The 19,062-nt window shown below is 42.0% G+C and overlaps 2 protein-coding genes across 3 annotated transcripts; both read left to right on the top strand.

Annotated features, from left to right (window-relative positions):
• The first annotated feature begins 1,663 nt into the window (after nucleotides 1-1,663).
• On the top strand, nucleotides 1,664-15,239 carry LOC117431431 (cationic amino acid transporter 2-like). 2 transcript variants are annotated; one of them, XM_034908619.2, is made up of 13 exons: nucleotides 1,664-1,809; nucleotides 4,857-4,959; nucleotides 6,879-7,251; nucleotides 7,555-7,710; nucleotides 7,871-8,036; nucleotides 8,432-8,568; nucleotides 8,726-8,948; nucleotides 9,352-9,488; nucleotides 9,966-10,068; nucleotides 10,310-10,449; nucleotides 10,567-10,733; nucleotides 11,056-11,164; nucleotides 11,735-15,239. In XM_034908619.2, exons 3-13 carry the CDS (start codon nucleotides 6,882-6,884, stop codon nucleotides 11,863-11,865), a joined length of 1,839 nt encoding a protein of 612 aa, XP_034764510.1. In that variant the 5' UTR covers nucleotides 1,664-1,809; nucleotides 4,857-4,959; nucleotides 6,879-6,881; the 3' UTR covers nucleotides 11,866-15,239. The 2 variants fall into 2 exon arrangements, with proteins under 2 accessions (XP_034764510.1, XP_058853064.1); XM_058997081.1 differs by lacking the exon at nucleotides 1,664-1,809 and adding an exon at nucleotides 3,687-4,571.
• Nucleotides 15,240-15,303: 64 nt separating this feature from the next.
• Nucleotides 15,304-18,986, top strand: LOC117964606 (platelet-derived growth factor receptor-like protein). Its single transcript, XM_058997082.1, has 6 exons — nucleotides 15,304-15,605; nucleotides 16,080-16,422; nucleotides 16,694-16,845; nucleotides 17,184-17,477; nucleotides 17,797-17,936; nucleotides 18,114-18,986. The coding sequence occupies exons 1-6, from the start codon at nucleotides 15,548-15,550 to the stop codon at nucleotides 18,327-18,329; spliced, it is 1,203 nt and encodes a 400-aa protein (XP_058853065.1). The 5' UTR covers nucleotides 15,304-15,547; the 3' UTR covers nucleotides 18,330-18,986.
• The last annotated feature ends 76 nt before the right edge of the window (nucleotides 18,987-19,062 follow it).

Here is a 19,062-nt window from a genome sequence, read left to right as displayed (position 1 = left end):
ATCCCACCTCAGCCACTGACTCATTGCGTGACCCAGAACAAGTCACTTAACCTCCTTGAGCTCCGTCTTTCGGGTGAGACGTAATTGTAAGTTACTCTGCAGCTGATGCATAGTTCACACACCCTAGTCTCTGTAAGTCGCCTTGGATAAAGGCGTCTGCTAAATAAACAAGAGAAAGTTGAAAGTCCTGTCACAAGTAGGGACTGGGGGTTTACATTGCAAGAGTGATGCTGACATGCTGGAAACTCATTAGAATGATAGAGAGACAATTCCTTCTGAATCACTGACAGGTGGGCTTGCTGCATGATGAGTGATGTGTCTACACAGCTGGAGTTTGAGTGCTGTAAAACATGTGTTGAATAGGCCATGCTGTAGAAACAGTGTGCAAGACAGGGAGATTTCACTTCTTTACACATGTGCACTAGGTCATCCAGGGGTACAGAATTTAACCAGAATGCATTGAAATGTCTCTAATCTGCAGCGCTCCAGATGAACTAATTGAGATGAGTAAAATAAATACCAGTCCCTGTGGAAAGACCAGTCTGTCAGCACAGTGCTCAACCCTTGCCTTTTACTGAGAGGCTCTAGCCTGACCTCTAGCGAAACATTCCAGATACTGCATCTCTTCGTTCTTACAGGGCTTCACGCGAACGGCTCCCTTGAGACATTCTCATTGTGCATTGAAAGACTTCTGCTCGAAAAAAAAATTTGTACACTGCAGATATACCTCTTTTGAAACCTCGATACATAGATAGACAGATAGATAGATAGAGACAGACAGATAAATAGAAAGACACCGACAGAGAGACAAACAGAACCATGTGCCTGCTGATGTTTGGAATCCTTCACTTTTATAGAGCTTGTAAAAGAGGAATGCATCGCCCCCTGCTGTAATATGAGGTCATAGCAACCTCTCACAGCACTCAGCAGAACGGGTCCGACTTACACTCACTTAGTTCCATGAGATGGATTTGTAATTTACTGAGGGGAGCAGGAGGGAAGGTACTAAAGTAAGTAAGTGAAACCTACAGTTGTTTATTTAACAGGGATCTCTCAATTTGAGGTATCCCACCACATTGTTATACTGCAGTAGCAGTGTTGTTGTTTACCAACAAATCATTTTAACTTTGCTGCTTCCCAGAACCCCAAAGATGACCCCCTTCCTGTTAAAGTTCTTTCCTGTGAATACAATTTGCTTTACGGTAACACAATTGAAAACATTGAAAAAAACTCTTCTGGCTGAAGCATTTGTAAATTAATTTATGAAGTTGTTTTAACATTTCAAAATATGAAATACAAATCAGTACTCTTTCTTTTTTCAACCCATTTTCAGATGTTCAAACAAGCAGTTCTGTCTTTTCTTTCCTTTTTTCTCAGAGCCCCCCTCTTTGCTGTGCTCCCTGCTACATTATTTCCCTTGCCCTTGCAGTGTAAATGGTCACCTAACACACAGAAACCCATGCCCTAATTAAAGAGGACTGTGAAGGAAGGGGCACATGCCGTTCACATAAGCACTTTTTTAAATACCATACTTAAATATTTTTTCCCCTTACAATTAATTATATGAGACCTGTTTGAAATAATAAGCACATTCTGGTATGATCTGGCTGCTGCTGTGAGAGCACTTGGATGCCAACCCAGTGAGTGGGAAGGGATTGCAATTCAAGGGGCAGGGCTAACACATATTGTACTAAACGATCCACACAACTATAGAGTAAACAGAGCTTGAACTATTTACTGCACTGAATAGAATCCTGGACTCTGGATAAAGACATCTTAATTCCAAAATCTGCTGGCTTTCCTGTAAAGGTAACTATATATATATATATATATATATATAGATGTAAATATATTTCTATTCGTTATCAAATGGAATTTTATTTAATATGTTGTATTTATTTTTGCTGTGAAATATTGTCATATTGTGTTGTTAAACTGTTATTTTTATCATAATTCAACCATAACCCGAGGATGCTGAATTGGTCACTTATGCCAGTTTTTTTTTTATAACCAAAACAAAAAATTTTAACAAAAAATGTTATCTATATTTTTCATACGTAAACTTTACTGGCTTTAATATTTGGCTGCAAATGTAGTACTTTGAGTGATGCAGCATTCTATGTGTACCAAATATGTGAGTTCCTGTGGTCTCGCAAAAATGTAGCTAGAGAGAATTTTCTATCAGAATTTCATTGTCAAAAATATAAAGTGTGAGGGTGGGAAGTTGACGTTACAGAACCAGTAGGAAACAGGTGTGTGTAGGAGTCCCTCAGCTTACATGGTGGCTCATTTGAAGAGTCCTTTCTTGCGCTAGAGATTTTACCCACAATAGAAATCCACACCCAATATGTAAGTCAACCTGTTACCACGGTGCCAGTAATAGAAAAGAAGACACATTGTATAATAGGTATGTTTGGATCATTCTCTCCCTTATAAAAGTTTGCACTGTGTGTTTGCAAGTTTCCCCCATGCTTTCCCCATGGTTAGAGTATGGATTTACTAGAGTTTACCCTGGTTCGCTATGTTTATTAATATGCTTTAATGAAAAAGTTTTCACTGTGCCTTAAAAACAATGTCCAACAGGAAATACCTAACAGGTGCATCAGTCTCCATAAGTACACAGGTAGCACGCACCAGAACAGATCCGCACACCGGGGGAAAAAAGCATACCAATGCAGAATTCAGTGAAAAACAACAAGCTGTATTTATTAATGACAGGCTCGAACACAATGTGCATACTGTGCAAAAAGTGCAAAGTGCAGATGTTTCGGTCAAACATTGACCATCATCAGTGCTACCCATTAATATTCAATGATTACCTTTTATTTTCAGTGTGTTTTATTATACCTTGCTATGCTTTTACTATGGGAAACTTTCGTAAAGGCTGGTTTGGAGGTTTGATCAAACCTATATATATATATATATATATATATATATATATATATATATATATATATATATATATGCAGTTGCACCAAAATGCTGTTGTTAATTAAAAGTTGTTTTCATAATAAATATCTGTTTGTGTGCTACTTTGGACAGACCTTTGATCTGAGCACAAAATGACCTATTTAAGAATTATACAGCACTGATAAAACTGAACAACAGTGGCTGTAAAGTTCTTGGTTGATGGGGCAATTCCTCTCTCTTAAGAGAAACTGCTATTACCTGAAGCTCAGCTCATTAGCCTTTCACACCATGCAGGAACATACAGCTTTCACAATGTACTACGGTCTGCATCCAATAAATCTAAGCTTGTGAAATTAATCACCTTGAAATGAATTTCAAAGCCAGGCCCTCCTTGTGAAAGCGGTGCGGCCGTGCCACGTAGGGCGCCAGTTCGGCGAGTTTGATGAGGCCCCCAGTGAGAAAGATTAAAGTTTCAATGAAAATCCCTCTCTGGGCTCACAAAGAGCGAGTGTTTGCTGGTTTACTCAGCAGCAGCTAGAGCTAAAGAGACTTTATCACCACACTTTCATATGTGTGCTCTTGTTGTTAACCCATTGCGCAGTGAGCCCAGCGTAGTGCATTGAGATCTATGCAGTGACCGTGCTGGGGACTGTCGATAGAGCCAGGTCAGGTTCCGCAAGCACACATCCCTCCTGGGATGGTCTACAGACACCAGTACCAGGTGATCACACAGACTGCTGTAGCTGACTGGGAGGGAGAGGGGTAGATGGAAGGAAGTGGAGCTGCTTGATACTGTATGGCCCCAGAGACAGTGAGGTCTTGTTAAACACCAGATATTGTTGCTTGTCTGAGTTTGGATTCTGGTCTAAGCATGATCAGTCTAAAGATGAGGGAACATGAAGCAACTTTGTGGCTTGGAACTTGGTTTCAGTAGACTAGGTTTCAGGCATGGCACTCCAGGGGAGACTTGGGGTTTGACACAGCAAAGCTGCCTAAAAGTAGGTCTCCAGGTCTCCTGGAACCAGATTTTCAAGCCTTTCTTGAAAAAGGGGCTTCATGTTCCCACAGCTAAACGGTCCTTAGAAACCTCACAGGCCAGACCATGGAGAGCTGTCATTATCTCCAATAACACACTCTTCTGTAGCTGCACGCACTGGCCTTCACCTGCTGGATAACTGAACCTGACTTTTGACTCGATTGATAACCTGTCAAAGGATGATTATCTTATAGGAAGATATATTTCTTCCAGTTCCTAAGGGGTAAAAAGAAACAAAGCACCCCATATACTTGTACAGAAAAATTCAAGGTTCAATTTTTGTATGATCACGTTACTGTAATGTGCGGTCAGGACACTAAACGTGCTACACAATAGCCAACTCCCCTATTATCAGTCAGCATAAACCCAGTGTGGAATGCTGATAACGCAGCAATCCAGGCACTACTGAAGCAGTATTATTATCCTTGACTCTGGGTTGAGCTTTTAAATGAGTTACACTTGGAGTCTTTTCCTGAGGCTTTTGTCTTTCGGTTGCATTTTTAAATGAGATGCTCACATGTACTAAGTGAATGTACATTTACTTCTGTGTTAATGGTTACAAAGCCACTACATCATTACAATTAAATGCAAAAACTGTTCTGGACCAGTGATCTCAAAGGGCAAGGTAGGAACACACTTTGGTTAATATACATGTTAAGTTTAGTGAGATTTTAGAGTTAAGTAGGACGTTTAATGTTTGTTCTAATGTAATTTAATTTGAATTACCAATTTTATTTATTTATTTATGTATTTATTTTATAAGAAAAGCCTATTCATGGCACAATATACTGTATTGCCCTGTAGTGGAAGAACAAACTAAAAGGCTGCTAAAGTGTGCAGAGCTCTTTTTTAGTAGCATGGACCTCCTAAATGTAACAGGTCCAATGAAAAAATGTGCTGTGCTTTTCAGAGATGTTAAAGTAAACAGAACAATGCTGAAGGAGGAGGAATACTGCAGGGAGAAGATCCAGAGGAACAGAGAGTATTAAGCCTAATCAGAGAAGCTAGACCAGGTAAGTCGCACAGGAGTTTCTTTTCATTCTAGCAGGACCCTATTTCAGCTAGCGGTAATCAGTGGTGGGGGTGGGAGTGTTAGAGCCATTGTCATGCAGTAGAATGGATACACTAAACCCCTTTCACAGGCCGAGTTGGAGTTGCTGGGAAGGCGATCAATGTGACAAGCACAGTAGTAAGCCTATGGGGGTCCAGGTGCAATACCACACTGATCATAGCACTGAAGATTGTAGAGTTTTTTTTTGTGTGGACTTGGACTTGGACTTACGAGCCTAGAGATGCTGTAATGGTTGTAAAATTGGGAGTTCACAATTTACATTTTCATGAAAATGATTAGGTTAGGTTTTTATTGGCACAATGGTAATTGTTATTGCTGTACACGCAAAACTGTAAAGTACTGTATATTTTGACCTGTATGTCACACATATTTGCAACAGCTAGTGAAGACAAACAGCATGGTTACCTACATTCTTTCTAGTTAATGAGGGCTTTAAATGTTGAATTTACAGCATTGCCAGGGGATGGAAGTCACTGATATTATCTTGTTAAGAAGATAAGGAACTGTTGAACGATCCAAGAACCACGAAACACGTAATCACTGGGCACAATCCCACCCTTTCGCTTCTTATCAGTTTGAACAATGTCCTTCCCATTACATTGTCATTGTAACATTGTAATGCACTTGACATTGAACTCTTAGCACCGTTATCAGCAGCAAACTAAAATAAAAGAAAAAAGATACTAAGATATTACACAATGCGTGCCACCTTAATCAAAAAACCTCATGTCAATAAATGGCAGAACCTGATATGATGATTTTGGTGACTTGCATGAAGAGTTGCCGACTGAACATAATGTATTAACCCTTTTGCGTGCATACAGGACTGTGTTTATTAATGGTTTGTTGAACAGAATTCTAGAACGGAATGCTCCATTTACAGCAAGAAAAGTTCTTGTGCATTTGACTGATTACATGAAGCAACAAACACTGACAAGACTAATCTGGTGGAAGCTCCACAGTGCTGTAAAAAATATAACATTCAAAACTATTTCAACCTCTTAGCACACGGCAGGTCCAAAACAACGTCTTTGCTGCTGTTGTTGTTTTTCTCTGAATGCTGTAAACAAGCACAGTCAAGATCTTAGGCGACTCTTATTGCACTGATGATGACGACAGATTGGTGTGCAACTGAGAGATGCTATTTTACATTGCAGGGTGTGTCCTGCCTATAAGCAGACTCCTTCCAGGATAGAACAGCAGCACAAACTGTTTTCGTGTTATCAAGGGCCATTTCATTATCTTAAAAAAAAATCCAGATTATTCCATATATTGCACAATCTGTACTACGATAACAGAAAGTCACCAACGCCAACATATCTGAATGCAAATAAAGTTGTGAACTTTGCCGAGGAGTAATATAAAGAGATTTAAATGTAGTTCTTAGTCCTGCTGACTTCACTCTCCCGGGAGCAGCTCTGAGCAGGTTTACAGGACGGTTGTGGTGAGTAGACACACAGAGCGTGAAATGAGAGGGTGATCAGCATTAGCTAAATAGTTTAATCTCTGGAAACTATTGTGTTCATGGACGCAACCACAGCAAGGTTTAGTAAGGCTCGCAGGGCCATGGCGGTTGGCTGAGCTACTTATTTTTTTACATGGCCGATCATATCTTCAATTATTGAATAATGTTAGATTTTTTTGCATGTTTTATAAATTCTTTCAAGTTGACAAATGATTCTACAAAACGTGTACTAATGTCTACTGGTTGACCTTTGAAGTCTGATTGAGCGTTTTGAATTCATGGATTGTTTTCCGCTTTCATGACCTTGTTATTAATGAACTTTAATACCACTTTTTTTTACGGCTGTGTTTCGATGGGTTTTGAAACTGAAGTCTAATGCTTTCTCTTCCCCCCAGACCATGAAGCCTTGCAAGAAGGTGCTGTCATTCGTGAACAGTCTCTCCCGCAGGAAGCCCCTGACTGCAGACGGAGAGACCAACCTCTGCCGCTGTCTGACCACCATTGACCTGGTGGCCCTGGGGGTGGGCAGCACACTGGGAGCCGGAGTCTACGTGCTGTCAGGAGAGGTGGCGAGGGCGACTGCAGGGCCCAGCATTATCATCTGCTTTCTGGTCGCAGCCATCGCCTCCATCTTCGCCGGGTTATGCTACGCAGAGTTTGGCTCCAGAGTACCCAAGACGGGGTCGGCTTATTTGTACAGCTATGTGACTGTTGGGGAATTGTGGGCATTCATCACAGGATGGAATTTAATACTTTCTTATGTCATAGGCAAGTATGAGCTTGGCGTTAGCAATTGGTACTTATTTGAACTTCAGTAACACAGTGCCATGTCAAATTTCACAGAGTAAGGCAATATACAATACTGTACAAGAAGAGAACATGGAACAGTTGACATTCCAGCACACGTGTTCTGGTTGTGTAGATTGTGACATGTAGCACCTTGCATGATTGACATGCTCAGGATCCAGTAGTAGAAGAAGTTAGGAGAGCCAATTAAACTGTAAGGATCCCTTCCAGAACACTACAGGGCTTAAACCCTACATTGTCTATGTTTTTGCCTTACCCGTCCAGGAACTTCAAGCGTTGCAAGAGCGTGGAGTGGCACTTTTGATGACCTGCTTGGCAATCAGATGGCTCGTTTTCTTGTCGAACACACTGGAATGGGGTTGCCAGGTTTGGCTCCCTATCCAGACTTCTTTGCTGCTGGTCTCATCATGCTGCTAGCAGGTCAGTGACTATTCAGATTTCAGGACACACGTGACTGAAGGTTATGAAAGGCAGACCTGGTTATCAAGGAGGAACCCCCACTGCTAGGGATACATGTGAATGGAATGCTTGAGGTCTCCACTTCCCCCACTAAGAGGAAATGTCTTTTTTTCCCTCCAAGGTCTCCTTGCATTTGGAGTGAAGGAGTCGGCGATTGTGAACAAAGTCTTCACAGTGATCAACATCCTGGTCCTAGTGTTTGTTATTATCAGTGGATTCATCAAAGGAGATCTCAAGAACTGGCAAATTGGTGAAGACAGCCTTCTTAACGCCACAATTGAGGACAGGTATTTACGATTCCATTACTGTAACATACACACACAGTGTCCTTCCAAAGAAAACACAAGGGTTGCCTTATCCAGAAACCTTAGCCAGGTTCACCCATCTGGGCCCTCATTTGAATGAAATCATCCAATATGATGGTGTCATCTTGGTGCTCTTTAAACCAACCCTTGAACTGCATCAGTGGTACCTACCCATGTATTTTAGAGATAATGAACTGTGTCCACCATAATGTTATTCATATTAAAATCAACATATCAAAGCAGGAAAGATTCACTGTGCAACAATTCCAGAGATGTGCTGCCTCTGTCAATTGGAACATATGACTGTCTCTTTTAGCTAAAAGCAAGGGGGCTCTCGCCCTGTGAAAATCACTCTGTATTATCTGTGTGTGTTCCAGGAACCTGTCCTCCACTGTCAATGTCACCAGTGCGTTTGGTGTGGGAGGTTTTTTCCCATATGGTTTCGAAGGTACTCTGGCTGGAGCTGCCACCTGTTTCTACGCTTTTGTCGGGTTCGACTGCATCGCCACAACAGGTAACTGTATCTGTTAAATATTTGTGAACACTGCTGTAAATAAATTCTTCAGGAATATATTGGAATTTAAAAATAAAATCCCTTAAAATTCAAGCCCCCTTCATGTGCCTACGTAATGCCTATGAATCCATTTCCTTCTTGCACGATCCTTCTTTAGGGGAAGAGGTGATTAACCCCCAGAAGTCCATCCCTATTGGGATTGTCGCCTCCCTGGTAATCTGCTTCCTGGCTTACTTTGGCGTCTCGGCCTCACTGACCCTCATGCAACCGTATTACCTGCTCAGCACGAACAGCCCGCTGCCTGTAGCCTTCGACTATATCGGATGGGGTCCGGCTAAGTATGTGGTGGCTGTGGGCTCTCTCTGTGCCCTGTCCACAAGGTGAGAGATGCTGTTGCATGCTTCCAAGTTCACAGGAGGAATCTATCTAACATGTTCAATTCTTCCATCAAAGGCATTCATTGCATTCACTTTGGATCAGTATGAACCCTAGATTATGTGAAAATGAGGTTCTTTATTCAGTAATAGCTTCTAAACAGCGCGGATACCTGTCTAAATGAAATACTGATGGAGACTAGCTGCTGCTTTAGGGCATCCAGATATCATTTTCTTTTTACCCGCTGTTTATTTGGATTGCTCCAGAGACTTGGTTGCCATTAAGTTTCAGAGATGTTAAATGCCCCTTCTCCTAATGTTCTTGATTTATTAATCAACAGAGTATTAAGGTACCTGAGTTCTCTTTTTGAACCTGAACCCTCTGCTCGTGTTTCTCTTTCTGCTGTAGCCTGCTGGGGTCCATGTTCCCGATGCCCAGGGTTCTCTTTGCCATGGCCAGGGATGGATTACTCTTCAAAGCCTTGGCTAGAGTCAGTTTACGCCAGAGTCCAGTTATAGCAACTCTCACATCTGGAACAGTAGCTGGTAAATGGGATTTGAGCTATGGGGACTTTCCTTATGACATGTTTATAGATATCAATCTTGTATTTGCTGAGCCAGCACTTATTGTTGGTATAATTGGTTATCTGCTTCTGCTGACAAAATCTGTCCTTTATTAGGGTTTTTGTGGGCAGATGTTGCATAATTTAAGTTTTTAACATCTACTATATTATACCACTACTACTCTAATACTACTACTAGGGTTACCATATGACTCTGTGTACACTAGGACTGTTTGGGACAGCTTAGGCTTTTCAACTCACATTGCAATGCATTCTGGTATGTTTGACCTGTCTCAGGTACCTTTCACTTACCAGAATGCAATCGGGTGTGAATTGAAAAGCCCTAACTACTACTACTACTACTACTACTACTACTACTACTACTACTAATAATAATAATAATAATAATAATAATAATAATAATAATAATAATAATAATACTTTTCAAATGATTCCCCAGCTATCATGGCTCTCCTGTTTGACCTAAAGGCCCTGGTCGATATCATGTCCATTGGAACTCTCTTTGCATATACATTGGTGGCCATTTGTGTCCTAATCCTCAGGTGGGTATCCTGGCGCCAGTATCTTTTGCATGTAATCATCGAAGGGGGTGTCCCTTGTGTAGCCAACATTTGGTAGGGATATTGGTCTTTTATTAAACGTAACATTGGCCTATATTAAGCCTTCATTGCACATTCACTTTTTTATTGTAATTTTAAAAATACTAGATTATATGTAGTATGTATTTATATCGATAGGTAGATAAATACGTAAATAGATTATTTACTTCTTTTCAATTTTTAGGTACCAGCCTGATTTCAGTAAAGATGATCCAGATGATCTGAAGAAAGAAGGGGGTGGGTCCAAACTTTGGTTCTTAAACCCCCCTCCATACCCAACTCGTAAGACATCCACCCTGGTGTCTTACTTGACAGTACTGATAGGTAAGCAGGCCGCTGTGTTCACATCAGATGGAGTTCATCACTTCCAGCTGTTAAATGATCATCTATTAGGCGGCAACAGAACTGTTTTTGACAGAATCTGCTATTACTGCTTTGCAGCTGTCCTAATCACTGGCCTGAGCGTCGTGCTGACAAAGGCAATAAAGTCCCTACTGGATAAGGAAGTGTGGAGCATCATCTTTGTGACCGTTTTTCTTCTGCTAGTCGTCCTCTGTGTCATAATCATCTGGAGACAGCCCCAGAGCCCGGTCAAAGCCTCCTTCATGGTAAGGATGCAGTCCAGAGCAGAGTCTATTGTAGACGCCAGGAAAATACTGATGTCACTTCCTTCTTTACAGACCCCTTGCCAAAGGGTGACAAATATTATCTTCACGGGCATCCTGTCTAGACGGGCCAAATATGGGTGCAACCACCAGGCTTGTGGGCAGAAACTTCACCCCCCACTGGGCCGTTTTGATATTTCTGATAATCTCCACTAGAGCTCTGTTTTTCCAGCTGCCTGACCTGCTGCTCTGAATACCACCCTGGAACGCTTCGGTTGTGTTTTGCACATCATACACTGTTATCTTCACTGTGCCGCCCTCCCAGGTCCCCTTCCTGCCGCTGCTTCCTGTTGTGAGCGTCTTTGTGAATGTGTATCTGATGGTGCAGCTCGGAGGTGACACCTGGATTCGATATGCTGTCTGGATGGCGATAGGTAAGGGCAATGAACTTTGATACCAAAATGTCAACGATTGGAAACTTTAAATGACATTCCCTGTTTGCTTTGTGTGCTATTCGTGTGCTATTCGTGTGCTTCATCTTGTTTGTCTTGATATTGTTTGTCTTAAACTTCGTATTAGTTTACAAATCCAATGTTCTGAACACTGAAATGTTTCCTGATTGCCAGGCTTTTCCACCTCATCCCTTTAAAGTTTCTAGATTTTTTTAAAAAATGTTTTTTTTAAGGTAACATGAAGCAGGAATTGGTTTGTGGCTTATCTGTTCTTTCAATAAAATTGATGATATTGAAACTTAGTAGATCATTTACATGTGAGTGAAACTGCAATCCTTATTCACAGTCACTCATTTGTGGGTAACATGTAGACCCAAGAAAGAAAGTCTGGGGGTGTTGGTGCAATCGTATTAGTTTAAGGGCCTAGTGTATAGGCTAGGCCTCTAGACCATAATATTGTTTAATTGAATGCAGCTGGTTCAGCACCACTAGCTGTGTCATTGCTATCAATCACTGAAAGACACTTTCTCTTACCTTCTTATATTCTTCCAGGATTCCTCATTTATTTCGGCTATGGGATTCGTCATAGTGAGTATAGAACAAAGCTTCCCCCAGTCCAGGACCGGGTCAAGATTGACACAATCGCATTGGACGGAGACGTAATCAAACAGCATAGCTTCTGAACATGAGAGATCTGAAGGAATTGAATCAGAGGAGACGTTGTCAAACAGCATCGCTTCTGAACATGAGAGATCCAGAGCAAATGGAATCAGAGACAAATTAGAGACTGTCCCTTTAAAAGAAATAATGGCGTTCTGCAATTGCTAAGTGCCAAGTAAAAATCTTAGCACAGGTAGAGGTAAACTAAAAACACCTTAAAGGGGAAGCAATTGTGAGCTCTCCACATTTGTAGGCCACAGTTTAGTCCAGTATCAAGCACCCCAGCAGGCTGTGAAGGACTTGTTCCTCCTTTCAGCTTGTCTGGCCTATGGTTGCAGTGTTATATAAAACACAGCATATATTCATATCACAGGGAATGCACAGAGCTGAGTTCAGATCACACTGGTAAACAACAAGACCTCAGTGAAGAAAATCTTTGTACCAGGCCTTTAGTACCAAGGGATATTTATAAACCTATTAAGACACTAAAATGTTTTACTAGTTATGTGTATTATATTAATTCAGAATAATGTGGGGCATTCCTACAAAAACCAAACCAAACACTGAGGCGTCTTACTTTTAAAGGCAGTATTATAAAACCAATCTTTTGTTTTTGCACAGATGGTGAATGTGGTACATTTAGAGCAGAGATGTTTTACAGCTTGTGTTAAACAACCTAGAGGGTTAGTTAACAGGACGGTGAAAATGAATGGAGGCAGAAAGACAGATTTCAATGGAATACTTGACAATCCTCAGTGTGGGACCACAGCCCATACAAACCCACGATATTCTCTTTTAAAAGACTGATACAATTAAGCATGGTACCGTTTTCAAGTATCTCAGCTAGAGCCTGGGGAGAGGTGACCCAATCTTGAACACATAATATCAGGCCGGTAGGGTACTAGCCTCTACAGAATAACACAGGAGAAATAGGTGAACTATTTGTGGATAGTTACAGTGAAAGAATAATAAACCACTTACCTGGAGAACAGAAGTGCTGCTCATACCAGCATTGCATATGCCTGTATAGCTTTTACATACTGCATTAAGTGATCTGGGTTCCATTGCAACATACTGTACTGCATTCTTCTTAATCCAGGGCATTCTAGCAGGGATTCTAAAGGCATATTTATCATTGAGATGTGATTCATCTGTAGGTATTCTGTTGTCCTTTATGATTAATAGTGCTGCAATCAGAGGCATGCAGTGAGGCATCATGAGGTCCCAAAGACCCCCACATTAAAATTGTGAACCCCATTATTAGTGCAGTTTATAACAAGCGATCTAATGCCTTAATAATAAATAATATATTAGCATATGAGATGTGTGACAGAGTGGATACAGGTGCAGGAGTGATGCAGTGCGTGAATGAAGCAGACAGAGAATTGTAATCCGGTTTGGAAAAGGTTTTATTTATAATTTCCAGGTCTGGCGACCAAACAGTAATCCCCTGGCAGTACACAACAATGTGTACCGCACGTGGTATATAACAAGGGGATTGCAGTCCCAAATAATAAACAATAATATCCGCCCCGCAATAATCCAGACACGGTCACCAGTCCTGGGTGCGTGCAGTAGTGCTCGTGGTGGGTCATACAAGTTTATTTTCGTGACAATGGTGAAGTGATGTTCCGGTTTAGTGCTGGAACCTTGGGGTCAGCTCTGGAACTGTGTTAGCTGTCTAGTAACGTACAAGACAAGATAATTACAAACAAACAAAACACAACACTCACCATACACTTTTTGCAATACGGGTCTCGCACAGTCCTTCTCAGTTCTAGCTATTCAAACCGAAGGAACAGATTACAATTCTCCGTCCCCTTTTATGCTGGCACACCTGACCCCTTGGTAAACGAGTGCACGGGCGGCGACCACACATTCCAAACATCCATGCAACACTATTGGTTGCAACTGTTAAATGTAAAACATGTCAAATGTAGTACATACTTAATGTAACAAATGTAATCTAACTAAATTCAAATGAAAAGTGCTCACAGTATTTGTATTCCAATCATGTAAAATTAATAATGTATCTGTGTAACTCAATATATGAATTTCGTTTTTGGACGTCCTTGCTTACAGGGCATTCAATATCTGTTTCTTCTTTTGTTTAATACACTGTGTGTATTCTGGCACTGCTGCGTGTGTTGCATTGTACATTACAGGGCATTACATTGAAAGCATCAACGTTCGTGCAGTTAACACATTTGACCTGAGGTGGCACTGTGTGCTATGTAAAAACGAAAACCATTAAAGTGTAAAAGAGGAATACTATCAATCACAATATTCCGTTTTTATTGACTGCCCCTAGAAACATTAGTAGCATAAGGGTTAAAAATGACAAATCCAATAATTATCTAAAGACGTGCTTTATATGCAGAGTTAGAAAAATATACCAGCAGACTGCATACTGTTTAGATGTGAATAGCACACTTCTCTTTCAGAAGTGAAAAGGTTATATTTTTTGTAACACTGTTAAAAGGACACAAATTCTTTAGCCAAGGAAAGCACCGGTACAGGCAATCACAAGCTCAGATTGAAATAACTTCCATGCTGAGGTTCAGGGGTGCAGACAATGTGCTCATTCACAGGTCCTTACCTCAGTCTTCTTAATCACAGCTCAGCCCAGCTAATCCAAAGGAATTCAGCGCAAAGCACAAACAGAACTGACTCAAGCAGCAGCACAGTCAAACCCTTATGCTATGGAACATATAGGGTAACGGCAACACGTTTCCAGTTACTGATTATCCATGGTCCATAATGATCACAGTCACATTTTACTGTGTCAGATAATGCATTGAGTCTCTATATAGAAATGCAAAACTGGTTTACTCCTACATTTTTTTTTGATCCTGAACAATGTGTCGTAAATAGCTTTCTGAATCGAATCTATGCTTTTTAATGGCACTGACATTGTACTGTGCTGTATAGCTATTGCAGCGCTGATGTGCAAGACTCATAGATTGCATGTGCTGTTCCAATGCACTCTACCTTGATTCTTATCCAAAGTCCTGCAATCTTAATTCACAAGCAGTGAATCACACCTAGTTCATACTAGTAGACAGTGCAAACCTAGATACTGTAGGTAATGTGATGCCACCACTCAACTGACTGAAGCAGCAGTGGCAGCAGTGTGGAGTAGCGGTTAGGGCTCTGGACTCTTGACCGGAGGGTTGTGGGTTCAATCCCCAGTGGGGGACACTGCTATTGTACCCTTGAGCAAGGTACTTTACCTAGATTGCTCCAATAAAAACCCAACTGTATAAATGGGTAATTGTATGTAAAAATAATGTGATATCTGTATAATGTGAAATAATGTATAATGTGATATGTTGTAACAATTGTAAGTCGCCCTGGATAAGGGCGTCTGCTAAGAAATAAATAATAATAATAATAATGAAGCAACCTCCTCTCTCTCCTCCCAGCTCGTTTCCTCTGCAGGCTTGAATGATCTCATTGACTGGAGCCAGAGGAATGTGGTGTTTGTGGCACGCTGCTGTGAAAATGAATTTGGTTTAAACTGGAACACAGCAAAATGTTTGGGTTTTTCCTCTCTGCCCTGTCTCCTAAAGATCTGTGGGCTGCTGTGTAGTTGTGTCATCTTTCACAGCAGTTCTAAGTTAACTTTTGAACGCAGTGATCCTCTTGAGGAGGCAAACAGTGGCAGTGACTGAAACTAGTGTGCAGTAAACCGCTCACTCAGCCATGAGGGTCAGGCTGCTTTTCATCCTGGTGGTTGCTACAGTTTTCCTGCTGGACTTTGGTGAGTTCTGCTTGTTAACCATGCACACATATGTATGCAATGCAATTGTATTATATTGTTTTGCTTTTTGGAACAGCAACATGCTTTGCTGCATTTAATGTTTGCTTGCTGCATAGATTTAAATAAACTTTTCAAGTTGTTTTTTCTTCAATAATTTAGGACTTTGATGTATTTGGTGCTTATTGTTTAGCCAGTCGAATAAGGTAGAGGGCATTAACTTGGGACTGTAAATGGGAGCCTAAATATTGAAGGTGATGACTGTGCGTCACTCTTTTTAAAAGCATTTTAAGTTTCTTGGTCAGTTAAATCTTCATTCCTTCCAATTCAATTTGAGCACTCACTCACATTCTCTCAGTTTGTATTTTTCTATGGGAAGAGTATCTTTTTATCAGGGTCCTCAGAGACACTGCTGCTGGGCAGACTCAGTTTAGTTTTTCTTGGTCTGCCGTTTTCAATCAATGTCTTATTCTACAGCTCAGTGCCAGAAAAAGGAAAAAGAGGAACCAAGGCCAGCAGCAGAGAAAAGGCAAAAGGAGAAAGCCAAACCACCTGGTGCTAAAACAGCAAAGCCTGTAGTGAAGAAGACCAAAGCCACCCCCGAGCCGACCCCGCCCCCAACCCCAACCCCAACCCCAACCCTGCCCCCTCCTCCTCCCCCGCCGGTCCTGACCCAGGTGCTGGAGCGGGGGAAGTTCCAGAAGGTGGGAGACTCACTGACCGTGCAGGCGGGGGACACCCTAGAGCTGCGCTGCAAGGGCAAGCCTGTGGAGTGGGCTTTCCCAGACTACCTGGAGGAGGAGGATGAAGGCAGGCTCAGGTATTAGGAGATGCTGTCCACTCAGGCAGGGGATTTGCAAACTGTAGGTCTTAACAGGATGTACAGGTATATAGCACTGTTTTTTTCACTCTGCAGTGTATATACCTAATTTTTCTAAATGAGAAAAACAGCTCTTGGCTACACAATACGTTACATGCTGTATGATCTACTTTCCTTAGTAATGCTACTAAGTAATGGTACCAATTGCTCCACTAAGGTTCATAAGCCCCACAGCATAGTAAATGATCCTGCTTCTGTTTTTCCTGGTCAGGGTTATACAGCATCTGAAGTACAGCTCTCTGGTCCTAGTGAACTCAACCGGGGCAGACACAGGAGAGTATATCTGCTACCCAATGTACTGTGAGGACAGTGACTGCAGAAGGGAGTACGACAGAGCAGCCAAAACCTTCATCTTCTTTTCAGGTAAGGCCCTGCTGTCTTCACAGGTTTACTCGTTTCAGAGAGACAGGCGCGTCGCTGTGCTGTTCGCTCCCTTATCCTTGTGGCGTATCAGGGAGAGTTTGAAGGCTACAATAAATCTGTTGATATCTGAACCCATGAAAACATAGCATTTGTAAATTCTTTGACTTCAGATTATAACTGAATGTCGTTGTTTTAGGCTAGACTGACCTCTAGTGGTGCTCGGAAATGTTTCTATATCTATAGATTGATTTTATATACTGAAGCAGTTTGATGAATTGCATTGGGATAGCAGGAGCTAGTTTGGAGATGGGCTGACTGCCGTTATATTTGGGGCTCAGACCCGCAGGAGCTGTTCGTCCCATCGGCGGAGTACTACGAGGTGGTGCAGCTGCGCACCAACAGGCCTGCCACGCTGCCGTGTCAGGTGACCTCGCCCGATGCCATGGTGACGCTGCACCGCGAGTTCCCCCCGGAGGAGGTGAAGGTGGACGGGGTGGAGATCTCCTTCAACTTGAAGAAGGGCTTCACCATCCACCGGCCCAAAGCGCACCACGCCGGCTCGCTCTTCTGCATGGCCAGCTACCGGGACCTGCGCCAGATATCCACCAAGTACATGCTCATTTACGTCAACTGTAAGTCCAGCTGGAGCAGTGCATAACATAGAATATGACATCACCTTACATGTTCTAGCAACTTAACATATTTCAATATCTACACACAGCCTGCACTGGGCTATTTTTTTGTTTTTTGTTTTGTGTCATTGTGTTTTCCCATGACTTGGTCTAAAATTCATCACTCTATCTGCTAGATAAAACCTTAAAAAAATACAATTGTTGAAAAGATACCTCCAAAAAAGATTGAAAGCTGGGTATCATGAACAAAGCATCTAACATATCCAGTATATTTGATATTGTTTTCTTTCCCCCTCCCCCTCCCCCTCCCCCCGATTAGATCCAGTTGCTCCCCCTTCTCCGACAATCAGCGCCTCTCTGCGTTCGGTTCATGCTGGTCAGAATCTGCAGGTGACCTGCACAGTGCTTGGAGAGTCGGAGGTGGTCATTGATTTCACCTGGGAGTACCCAGGACAAAAGGTAGAGCACAAAATCCCTGACGCACAATCTAATTAACGTTCTTTATCTCCTCCACCCAGGCTACTGTGGTCTTGCATGTTAAATATTTTGGTGCCAGTGCAACATCTTCAGCATTTCAAAATGATCTTGACCGCTTCAAGGCGGCATTGCTGCATGTATCCATTTTTCTTTTGGTAGATCGGCAGACCGCCCTACACCCAGGACAGCACCTGGACGTTGCGCTCAGGGGGGCAGACGCGGCAGCAGTCCGAGACAGTTCTCATGGTGGATGGGGTGAGGGCCGTGGACCAGGGCACCTACACCTGCACTGCCAGCAACCTGGCCGGCTCCACCAGCGTGTCCACCACCGTCACGGTGCTGCCGGCACGGACAGCCAGGTCCAGACACCACTGACCACAGCCTGCTGGGGAGCACTGCGATGTAGAGATGAGAGAAAGAGACAGAAGATCCTAGGATCAGGATATAGATTTCACAGCACTGACACTGTGAGGCTCTGTGTCAGGTGCTGGCATACAGTATAAGTGACTGAACTGCCTTGAATAGTACAGGTTATTAGTTATCGACAGTGGCAGCTACAATCCCCACACTGTTACAATGCTGTTCTTCTTTCTGCTGGGGTCTGTCTATTGGCCACACGTTATTAAAGCCATGAAGCTGGTTCATTTACGAATGCATTTTATTTACAAACCCAGCTAGGACTGGATCAGATGTGATGTTTTCCAACACTACCCCTTTAAATCAACTGGGTGCTAAGCATCAAACAGCCCAGTTCTCAACCCCAAGCCAGTCTGAGTTGACCTGTTATGTTAAGTTTTGTTACACAGAGGAGGACGCAAGAAGAGCAAGCAAGCTAGATTTCACAATATATATGTAAACTTTTTTTTTTTTTTTTAAATAGACGAGAATAAAGGCATATGCTCTGTTTCCAAATCAACCACCTCGTTTGTTTGGCAAATGACCCCTTAAAAGGAAAACAGATCCAGGTCATTTTGTTTGTGTTTCCTCATAGGTATGTGCAGCATCTTCATTAAAGCTAAACATGTATTTAAAGTGTTTTTTTTTTGTTTTTTTTTTAAATAAACACTTCCAGCATTCCTTTTTTATGATTCTGTTCACAATAATCTCT

Source organism: Acipenser ruthenus, chromosome 23 (assembly GCF_902713425.1).
Source record: "Acipenser ruthenus chromosome 23, fAciRut3.2 maternal haplotype, whole genome shotgun sequence".
NCBI lineage: Eukaryota > Metazoa > Chordata > Actinopteri > Acipenseriformes > Acipenseridae > Acipenser > Acipenser ruthenus.
The sequence above is the reverse complement of the archived record's forward strand: the minus strand, read 5'-3'. Positions and strand labels throughout refer to the sequence as shown.